This window comes from Tupaia chinensis, unplaced genomic scaffold, assembly GCF_000334495.1.
Source record: "Tupaia chinensis unplaced genomic scaffold, TupChi_1.0 Scaffold000228_1, whole genome shotgun sequence".
Taxonomy (NCBI): Eukaryota; Metazoa; Chordata; class Mammalia; order Scandentia; family Tupaiidae; genus Tupaia; species Tupaia belangeri.
The window spans coordinates 4285799-4296689 of record NW_006159703.1 but is presented as its reverse complement, the minus strand read 5'-3'; the positions used below and the strand labels follow the sequence as shown (position 1 = coordinate 4296689).

Below are 10891 nucleotides of genomic sequence, written 5' to 3'. Positions count from 1 at the left end.
TTCCTGCTTAAGAAAAGGGTAGGCCTTAGCTGTTGGTGGAAGGGGTGTCTTGTTAACCATCAATGCCAGTGTACTCTCATCATACCTCAGCGTTCCATTGTCGTTAGTTGTTTCTTTGGTCAGAATGTTGCCTTTGTATAACATTCTCAGGGATTTTTTTTCTCTTCTCTGTACCTCTAAATTCACTAAATAATACCCTCCATCTTAAATTATTTTTGTAACAAGGTAGCACATGAGTTAATAAATGAATAAAATATTTCCTAGACCAGAATTTAAGAGTCTAAGATTATCTATTTACACATTCTTCACGCCCCTATCAATATCTTTGGAGAGAGAAGTGAGAAAGAGGGATTGAGAAACAAGAATGATATTACTGCCACTTTCCTGTTTTACATTTGTCATGCCCTCCAGCCAAAAACTATCAGGAATGTTGTCAGCAAGTAGTGTAGTGTTTAAGCACTGGACTGCCACATGACCAACTGGGTTCGAATCTGGGAACTGAGAGGTAGGAAAATCACACCAGGCACATGAGTGTGTGTGCCCAAAATTCCAAAAAGAGATTGATGAATAAGAGATTGTGGTGTGGCCTTGCCCCCGGGGGGAAGTGATTTCTCACTTTCCCTCTCTGTGTCTTTCTTTGACAAGCACACATACCTATGGCAAAAAAAAACTTTAAAAAAAAATTGAAAGAAAGAAAGGTCTATCAGAAGTACATCTGTAGTTGAATAACCTGAATTTTTTGTTCATTACAGTCTGAGAGAGAACACATCTTGGAGACTCCACAGGGCATATCAGTAAAATGCTATTAGGAATTAGTAAAAGTCTAAGAAGGAATTATTATAAAATTTGGTATCAATGAGTTAATTTGAAGGTAGGCTTAAAGAAAACAGGCTTTGTTTTGAATTAGATGCCCTCGGAAAAATGGAAGTAATTCTGTAATTTGGTATCTTTGGTATATAAAAGCCTTATTTAGAATGAAAGAAGACTAAGGCTAAAGTTGTAACTGGTGGAGCAGCAGTAGTGGCTCATAGTTGTCTAGAGAGGGCATTTGGAGTTTGGGTAATGTTCAGTTTTGTCTGTATTCAGAAATGAGTATGGAGTGGCATTGTCTTTGTTTTGATTCATCATAGCCACAGTATGGCTTTGTCAGATGTACTTGTTCTATAAAATTGTAGACCTTAAACAGGAGAACATCGAGGCCCAGATATAAGTAGGAGGCCAACCTGTACGGAACCCAAAGGTCAGCCCCTCAATGTCACTAGGTTGCTTTTCTCTCTCTCATAGTTTATCACACTGTTCAATAACTATCTGCGTTGTTGTTTGCTCACTGAGTTTTAAACTGCGCAAGTGAACAAATCTGTTTTGATAACCTTTGACAACAGAGAGTCTAGCCAAATCTCAATTGCATAAGTACTTAAAGAATATTTACTGAATAAATGACTGAATAGTCCAGTTAGCCTATTAGACCATGAGTTGCTCAGTGTTACTTCCTATTCAGTTCTATATTTCTAGAATCAAAAATAGTTTCTCAAATATATCAAGAGCCAAGGAGGAGTTTTCCATAGGATAAGATTTATTGATTTTAAAACATTAAGGTAGTATCATAAATTCTGTTCTCTGAAGGAAAGACAATGCTTAATTCAAATGGCTTCACTCAAGATGTCACATTTGTGAATGTTGGGCCTTGCTGCATTTTCCATTGTATTGAATTTTAAGAGTGTGATTCAAAGCTCTAAGAGAAATGGATAAAAAAGTACTTAGAAATTGTTCTATAAAATATAACATTTTTTTTTTTTTTAGCCTAGTTTAGCCTCCTAGCATAGCCCTTAGTTACAGAGATTTGCCTCTCTCTTTACTAAGCCCTTCCACCCTGGGGACCCTTCTCCTTTGTTATCATGGTAAAAAAAATAGTAGAGATTTTAGCAAATGAATAAACCTGCATGTCAAAAAACAGATGGGGGGGGGAATAACTTGCTGAGGCACCCTTGGAAGATCTTTTCACTTCTCTGAATTAGATTTATTTTATTTGCAAAATGACAATAACTATGGGTACCTACTGAGATTTAATTTTTTTGAAGATCACTGTGAAATTGTTCTGTGAACTGAAAACAAGAAGGATACTTATTATTGGGGCAAAGATCATAATCGACAAGTACAGGAAAAATTAATATTTTATATTTTTGTATGTATATAATGAATATATTTTTTAAAAGTCTGATCATACTATATGGATTATTTGTACTATACAGATCATTTGATATCTTTTTATTAACTTAATACTGGGCCACATATCTAGAAAACTTGATATGTAATGTCTAGTGAATTTTCTTTTTAATATATGACTAAAAAAGGAGATTCCTTGGACCAGCAGTTAGCATAATGGCTATGTCGTTGGACTTCCATGTAGTCGACCGTGGTTTGCGTCCCGGACCTGGTGGCTTAAAACTCACGCCGGGCGCGTGTGCGTGCATGCCTAAGATCCGGAGAGGAGAACGTAGGAGAAGGGATTGCGTTGTGGCCATCCCCCCTGGGGGGTGATTTCTCACTTCCTGTCTCTCTGTCTGTCTCTGTCTGTATGGCGAGCGCACGTGCCCTATAGCAAAAACCTCTCAAAAAAAAAAAAAAAAAGGATATTCTTTAAGTAAAATATAAAGTCAGAAATCTTTGGTGTGCTCAAGTGTATCAACCTTCTGATTGCCCCAAGGTACAGAAAAAAAAGTGCCAGACAGAATCCGACCTGGAACTTGAAGGACAAAGAAAGTCATATGTGCAGTTAGTTTAAAGGTATGTTCAGTCCGCCTTATCATGAACCTGGCCCATATTTTAAATGCGTTGACAATCTGAGGAGAAAGCAACTGCAGTCTAAGGGAAATAAGTGTGAATGTTTGGATGTCAAATAAATCGTATGTGAACTTTCTCTGAAATGGTGGGCATAAGAAGCAGAATGAATCTCTCAGATTGAACTGGAATAAAAATAAGATGGGCAGTAGATGGGCATTGATAATCTCTACCATGAAATCCTGGGAAAAAACTTTCCAAATCTAAAGAGGCATTCACTTATTCAAACCGAAGAAATACAAAGGACCCTAAATAGAATCAACCCAAGAACAACTTCTCCAAGGCACATCATAGCCAGATTGACCGAAAGGACAAACAAAGACAAAATATTAAAATTGGCAAGAGAGAAACATTAAGTTACTTACAAAGGATATCCATCCAATCAGGCTAACAGCAGACCTCTCATTGGAAACAATGTGAGCAAGGAAAGAATGGGAATATAAATTCAAGGTGTTAAGTGAAAAAATATTTTAACCAAGAGAACTGTACCTAGAAAAATTATCTCACATATTGGGGGATAAAAGAAAAAAAAAGGGGGGGGGAAGCATGAAGTGCAACTGCAGATACCAGAGACAGTGTGGGAGGAGTTGGGAAATGGCAGAGGGTGAGAAGTAGGGAATCAAGGGGAAAAGAAAAAAAAGATTAAAAATATATAAGAAACAAGAAATGAAAAATTATTTGTTGATGATAACATGTATGATAATATCCTTGACTAAACCAATATACAGTGTATTCTGGATGGGAAATAGCATTTGTATGCACTGATGATGTACAGTGAATGATTATAAAATAAATAAATTTAGAAAACAAATAAAAAATCATTAATGAAATGAAAAAACAACCTACACAATGGGAGAAAATATTAGTAAATCAATATTTGATAGGAGAATTGTATTCAAAATATATAAAAACTCTTACAACTCTATAACAAAAAGACAATCTGACCTAGAAGTGAGGAAAGCAACTGAGTAGACCTTTCTCAAAAAAAGATAGATGAATGGCTAATAAGCTCACAAAAAGATATGCAACATAATTAGTCACTGGGAGAAATACAAAGTATAACCATGAGCTACCACTTCACATTTATTAGAAAGATTATCATAAAAAAAGATGGACAATAACAAGTGTTGTGGATGCTATAGTGGTTACATCACTGGACTCCCACATAGTCACCTGTGATTTGAGTCCCAGACCTGATGGCTTAAAACTCACACTGGGTGCATGTGCATATATGCCCTAAATCCCAAGAGGAGAATGAAGAAGGGATTGTGGTGTGGCCATACCCCCTGAGGGGTGATTTTTTGACTTTCTATTCTCTCTCTTTCTCTGTTTCTCCAGTAAGCACAGGCACCCTACAGTAAAAATCTCTCTCTAAACAAACAAACAAAACAAACAAACGAAAAACAAAGAAAATCAAGTGTTGATGAGGATGTGGAGAAATTAGAATTCTCATATATTGCTACTGGAATTGTAAAATGTTGTAGCTGCTTTGGGAAATAGTTTGTCAGTTATTCAAAATGATAAACATAGTCACTACATATTCCAGAAATTCTATAGTAGAGTTATATCAAAAGAAAGTAAAAACAATTTTTCATTCTAAATTCTATACATGAATTTCATGGTAATGCTGCTCATACTAGCCAAAAGTAGAAACAACCAATGTTCGTTAATTGATAAAGATAAATGAAATGTGGCATATCTATACAATGGGATATCAGTCATAACAAGGCATGAAGACATGAAACATTCTACAACATGCATAAATCTTAAAATACTATGCTGAATGAAAGAAGCCAGAGCAAAAGGTCACATATTGTATGATTCCATTTATGTTCATTGTCCAGAATAAGCAAAGTTGTAAAGAGAAAATAGACTAGAAGTTGCCAAATATTGGGATGGAGTGGGGGAGAGAATGGGCTCAAGTTTTTGTTTTAATGAAAATTATTCTGAAATTCAATAGTTGATGATAGTTGTACAGATATTTGCATATATTGAAGGCTACTGAGATGAATACTGAGATGGATTTATTGGAGCCAGCAGGTGGCATGGTGGTTGAAGGCACTGGACTCACACATGGCTGACCACAGTTTGAGTCTCAGACCTGGTGGCTTGCTTTCTCACTTTCTCTCTATCCCTCTCTGCTCAAATTAAAATAAATAAATAATAAAGTTAAATAAAATAATTCTTTTTAAAAAGTGTATTTATTGTTTACCCTGCTATTAAAATTAAAATCCTAAAGATAAATTCTTAGCACTAAAAGGTTATCTTTCATTTCTATGAAGCCCTATAGTGCCAGGTTTGAAGAAAGGATGAAAGTGGAGAGCTAAAACTAAATTTGAAAGGAATCATAATTATCTGTACAGTGTCTTTCCCTCCTAAGGAATCCATGTATATGCCATGAAATTCTCATGACCACAGTGTTGTAGGTCTATGAGAGCAGATTTGGAGATTGTCTGAAGATATTGCTGTATTAGGAGTGACTATGGTATATACTATATGGCCTGAGTGAAAAAAAAAAAAAAAGAGTGGGTAAATATGAAAGAAGCACTAGGGGCTTTCATGAAACCATATTGATGGGAGGGCAACTAACTAATCATTCTGGTTTGTCTGTGATACTCTTATTTTAGTACTTAAAGTTTCATATACCAGGTAACTCTTAGTCCCAGGAAAATTGGAATGGTTGGTCTCCTAGTTGGTAGCTACACAAGGTAACTTGTGACCATAGCTGGCTGTCAGCTACATATTGGATTCTCAAAAGAGGGTTCTGTTTTTTGATTTCATGCTTTCACTTACATGTTAGCAAAGCAGTACACGCAGGAATTAGGATAGGTGACATTATTAGAGGCACATAATGGGCTTACTCTTATGGAGCATATGTGTTTCTCTTGCATAGCCTTCTTCTGGTAATGACTACATGAAATGACCTAAAACAAAACTCAAAGGTCAAACGTTTTATCATGCAATGATCTCTTAAAGGTATCTAATATAAGTGATTGGGTGTTTTCTTTTGTGTAAAGAGGGCATATGATAAAATTTATTTTTTTAAACTCCTAACATTAAAAAATATGTTTTAAGTTCAGCAGCCAAAGCTTTTGGGATATCTTGTAGGGCAACAGAGGCTATTCAGACCAGATCATTGGTTGTCTGCAACTTGTTGGAAAAGCAGGAAAGGGAACCACTTAAGAAGTGACAAAAATTACTGAAACTAGTGTTTGGCAATGACTATCAGCACTGTCCAGATGCCTCTATGATCATTTTCATTCATCAAAGCCCTTCTTTAACTGTGGCTCCTGAAACAGGACTCATTGTGTGGCCTTACTCTGGCATTGGCCAACGTTTAATTCTCTGGGAATTAAGATACTGGAATAATATGGGAAGAAGCTACCAGGTTTAAATTATCCTAACATCTCTTCACTTTATTTTGCTTTCCTCCGTACTATCAGATTAGTATAAGCTGGCCTTAGAGGACCTTGCTTGTTAGAACAATTTATCTCTAGGCAGTCGGTAGCTTGGAAGTCATGAATATAATGTAATAAGCAGATGAGGAATGAGTTGCCACCGTCTTCTACTTAGTAATTCAGATCACAGTCTATCCATATATCCAGTATAGCAGGTTATTCTCTTGTCTATATGACTTCATGACTCCCATTACAGCAATATTTCCTAAATTTCAGTCATTTAGTTCATATGCTTTTCTAAATTCATATACCATTTTTCCTGTAAAAGTATTTTTCTTTAAATTGGCTCACCATTTTTATTTATTTTTTCCTTTTAAGAATTTTTAAATTTAACTTTATTTATTTATTTTTATTTGACCACAGACAGACAGAGAGAGAAAGAGAAAGATGGAGAGTGAGAAAGCAAGTCCCATGATCCAGAATTCAAACTGGTTGGCAATGTGGGAGTCCAGCGTCCTTAGCCACCATGCCACCTGCCGGCCCTCGTTCACCATTTTTAAATTAAGTTAATTTTATTTTTTGCTATAGGACACATACACTCACAGAAAGGAAGAGAGAAGGAAAGTGAGAAATCACTCCCCAGGAGGATGATCCTGCCACAGTCCCCTCTCCTCCAGTTTCTTCAGGACTTTGGGCATGCCTGCACATGTTCCTGGTGTGATTTTTTTAGGCTACCAGGTCTGGTACTCAAACCGCACAGTCAGCCATGTGGCATCGTGCTTTAATGAAGTGTCTCCATGCCACTTCCTGGCCCAAACTGGCTCACTTTTTAAACTTGACTGTTAACGTTAGATTTGTATACAACCTATCTAGTATATGTATCTGTGATAGCTTGAGTCTAAAGCTATATTCGTCCTTTTTTTTTAAGAGGTTTTTCCATCAGGGCACACAAACTTGCCCGAGAGAGTAAGAGACAGACACAGTGAGAAGGAAAGTGAGAAATCACCTCCCTGGGAGGATGGCCACGCCGCAACCTCTTCTCTCCATTTTTCTCCCAGTATCTTGGGCACACATGCACACGTGCCTGGTGTGATTTTTCAAGCCAATGGGTCTGGGACTCAAACTGCAGCGACCTTATAGGAGTCCAGGAACGAAATTGCTATGCCATCTGCTGGTCCCAAAGTTATATTTGTTTAAATCATTGACGAAAAAGTGTTAATTATTTAAATAAAAGCTTCACTGGTGTATTAACTAAAATAATCATTAATATCATTAGAAAGTACGCAAATCACTCATTGGGAAATTTTACTATGTTTCTTAGCACCTTTTTAGTAATTAAGCCTATGTGGTATGTTTTGGAAAGTTTTAGCATAAAATTAAAGCTTTAGTAGGCTCTTAAAAGATGCAAATGACTTTTAAAATTGGATATGAGTATGGAAAGAAGGATCTTTAGTTAAGGAGAATTATATACACAAGGACGCACAGACACCCAAACAGTTTAACTAGAACCTAGGGTGAGAGAAGAGATTTTCTCCTTTTTGGAAAAAAGAGGTTGGATTAAAGAGGGTATTGTAGGGGTCCAGTACAGTGGTTAAGGTACTAGACTCCCATGTGGCTGACCACAGTTCAAGTCCCAGACCTGCAATTTCCAATTCATGGCAGGCGCATGTGCCTAAAATGCCAAGAGATGAAGGGATCGCAGAATGGCCATCTCCCCTGGGGGGTGATTTAGTACTTTCTGTCTCTGTGTCTCCCTCTGTCTTTCTGGTGAGCAAAAATCCCTCTCTCAAAAAGAAAGAGAGTATTGTAAAACATGCAAAAAGTTTATCCTGAGGATACTGGGAGGTGCTGTTTTAAGCAGAGAGAAGTCTCAATCAGATTTGTGTTTTAGAAAGTTCATACTCAAAGTTGCAGAGAAGATTAAGATAATGATAACATACATGGTAATATCTTCGACTGGACTAATGTGCACTCTGTACTCGGAAAAGTGATTTTGTATGCTGTACAGATGTACACTGATTAAATGTAAATTAAAGAAAATCTTTTGTTAAGTGAAAATAGTAAATACATTCTGATTTTTAAGCCATTTGGTCTCTGTTCTAATTGCTCAATTCGATGTTCTAGCCTGAAAACAGCCATTGATAATATGTAAATAAATGAGCATGCCTATATTCAAAGAAAACTATTTCCAAAAATAGGTGGTCACAGTTTGACAATTTGAGGCAGGTTAAATGCAAGAAGACCATTAAATGGCTACTGTAACAATATGGGCAAGAAGTGAGGACTACTTAAATCCAGGCAGAAGCAATAAATGAAGTTAAAAGAAGAGGAAAAAAATTTTAAAAAAATTAGTAGTTTTAATTGCTATTAGTAGAAGGGCATGAGTGAATAATAAGAGTCAGAGGTGAGTCCTGGTTTTTCTCAGGGTCTATTTTGACAGAGATTTTTAGATTGACCCATATGAAATTGCCATCATGTAGATTGAAAATGGTCAGGTATTGGCAGTTTTATATGATTTAGTGTGGTTCAACCTAACAGAAATTCTGTAAGGCTAAGATTGTAAGAGCTGTTCTTATTCAGGAAGCAGTAAACTTACCTTAAATGAATCATCACCAAAAATATCTGAAATAAAGATGTTTAGAAAAATGATTAAGTGTTAAAATGTGTACAGTTATTTAGGCCATTTAGTGACCACATATAAATTAATAACCATGAAAGTCATAGAAGACTAAGTGGATTCTACACACCAGGTTTATCTGGCCAGATCTGATGCCCAAATACTGTTTTCCACCTTTCCTCATGCCTGGAATGATAAATGCTTCAGCTGAGAACTCAGCTATAGCCTTTTCCTAATTGAATGCTGACTTTAGACACAAGGTATTTAAACTCAAACTTTGTTCTCTGGGAATCAGTATATCATCCATTGCTGGGCTACATAGACATTGTATAGGTCTACTTTTAAAGAAGATATAGCTCTTCTTAGCCATCCTGGTTACCTGCTGACAGGCACCTTAGATACCTGCTTTTGTTTCTGATTATTGTCAGTCTTGCATGTATTCTTTTTCAAAACTACCTGTTTGTAAGAAAGCTCAGAAAGCTTGAGATCTCTGTCAATATCTGCTTACTCAAACTATTAATGGTTCCATAACTGATTTTAAGTTCTGTTTTACAGCCTTGACCTCTTTTCACAGCTGCAGCTTGCCCTCCCCTCTAGCAGCACCATTTGGCTGGCAGACTCAGTTTCATGCTATAGGATTCCCAGGGTGTCGCTTTGCTGGAGTTAACTACAAAGAGCTGAGCCTTTCAAGATTCAGTAACATCTGAACAGCAAGCCATGGCAAAAAGTGACATTGGTTTGTGTAGAATGTGTTTGTGTGTACATGCACGCACACACACACATACACAAATGCGAGTGTGTGTGAGAATTGTAGGAAAGAATTAAGAGAAAGGAGGATCAACAGGTGGCGTGGTGATTAAGGTGCTGGACTCTCACATGGCCAACCATAATTAGAGTATAGGGCCACCTGATGTCTTAATTTCTCTCTTTCTTTCTCTCTCTCTGGTTAAATGAAAAAGTAATGGTGATAAATAAAATTAAATAAATCATTTTTTTTAAAAGAGAAAAGTTGAAATTGATTATCTTCTCAAAAGGTCAAAGTATTTATCAGATGTTGTTTACAACTCTTATAGATCATCCCTTAAACTATCTCAAGCCGAAAATTGTTTATGGCAGAGTTCTTAGAATATTGAAAATGGATGCGACAAGTGATATATTCATTTAAGTTGATATAGGTGAATTCTTCTCTGAGAAAAGATTTGGAGTTCAAAAATTCCTGTGTCTCAAAAACCTTTATTGTTGGCCTGTTACTTCCTCTGGAGGATCAAATGTTTACTCCTTCCCCAAAGTTCTTTGACAAATCCTTACTTGAGAAATAGCCAGTAGCCAAGATAGCCACCAAGAAAGTTTTCATCTTTTCCATGAGAAGCAATGTGATTCATCCACCTGAGTTCCTAAGTCAGGAGTTTATTAGCAAATCGATAAAGGCTCAGCTCTCTTACTGAACTGAGGAATATGGCCCCATTATGAGAACCTCAGCCTCTATTATGAAGTCATTTTGCAAATGATCTATTTACACCAAGGGCAAAATCACCAGACTATTAAAGACCAAGAAGACTTCTATGGGAAAATATTTGTCTTAACAGGCTGTAGAATGATGGTGTGACAGTATGCTTTAGTGTTGTTTTGTCTTACTTATTATTATTCAGGTCCATAAAACATAATCTGTTTAATTAACAAGAGGGAACAAATATGCAAAAGATTAGTTTAGAATGTGTAATTCTAGGATTTTTTTTAAGGTTTGTGTTTTGTTTAGCTGTAGTGGCACAGAAGTATTACAATGCTCTGTGCAGCTGAAGTCATATAAGTGTCTGAATCCATATCCTGAGTTCTTTCTGTGCACACCAGATGTGTGTGTGCCCATGATGCTGGCTGGCTGATGCTGGCATGGACCATGGTATGAAGACCCTGTTGTGGATGCCTTTCTCTCTGTTTTTCTTGAGAAAGAAATTAATACATTTAAAATATTTTACATGTCTGTTTTCTGACCCTGCCCCCTTCAACCTCAAGATCCTAATTCAGGGTCAGGTGGTGGTAT

The 10891-nt window shown here is 36.6% G+C and overlaps 1 protein-coding gene across 2 annotated transcripts; it reads right to left on the bottom strand.

Annotated features, from left to right (window-relative positions):
* Positions 1 to 1618: 1618 nt before the first annotated feature.
* LOC102494191 (ovomucoid) lies at positions 1619 to 10283 on the bottom strand. 2 transcript variants are annotated; one of them, XM_006148061.1, is made up of 5 exons: positions 10162 to 10283; positions 8833 to 8858; positions 5632 to 5762; positions 2058 to 2102; positions 1619 to 1732 (listed from the first exon to the last, which is right to left on the bottom strand). In XM_006148061.1, the coding sequence occupies exons 1-5, from the start codon at positions 10214 to 10216 to the stop codon at positions 1663 to 1665; spliced, it is 327 nt and encodes a 108-aa protein (XP_006148123.1). In that variant the 5' UTR covers positions 10217 to 10283; the 3' UTR covers positions 1619 to 1662. The 2 variants fall into 2 exon arrangements, with proteins under 2 accessions (XP_006148123.1, XP_006148124.1); XM_006148062.1 differs by lacking the exon at positions 2058 to 2102.
* Positions 10284 to 10891: the final 608 nt, after the last annotated feature.

Excerpts from the sequence above, each read along its gene's own strand:
- LOC102494191 (XM_006148061.1), bottom strand. The coding sequence starts at position 10,216 with ATGGAAAAGATGAAAACTTTCTTGGTGGCTATCTTGGCTACTGGCTAT. Across the intron at positions 5,763-8,832 it reads TTGGTGATGATTCATTTAAG|GTCATTTCATGTAGTCATTA; the intron begins GTAAGTTTACTG and ends GTTTTGTTTTAG. Across the intron at positions 1,733-2,057 it reads TTCAAAAAAATTAAATCTCA|AGCTTTGAATCACACTCTTA; the intron begins GTAGGTACCCAT and ends CATTTCTCTTAG.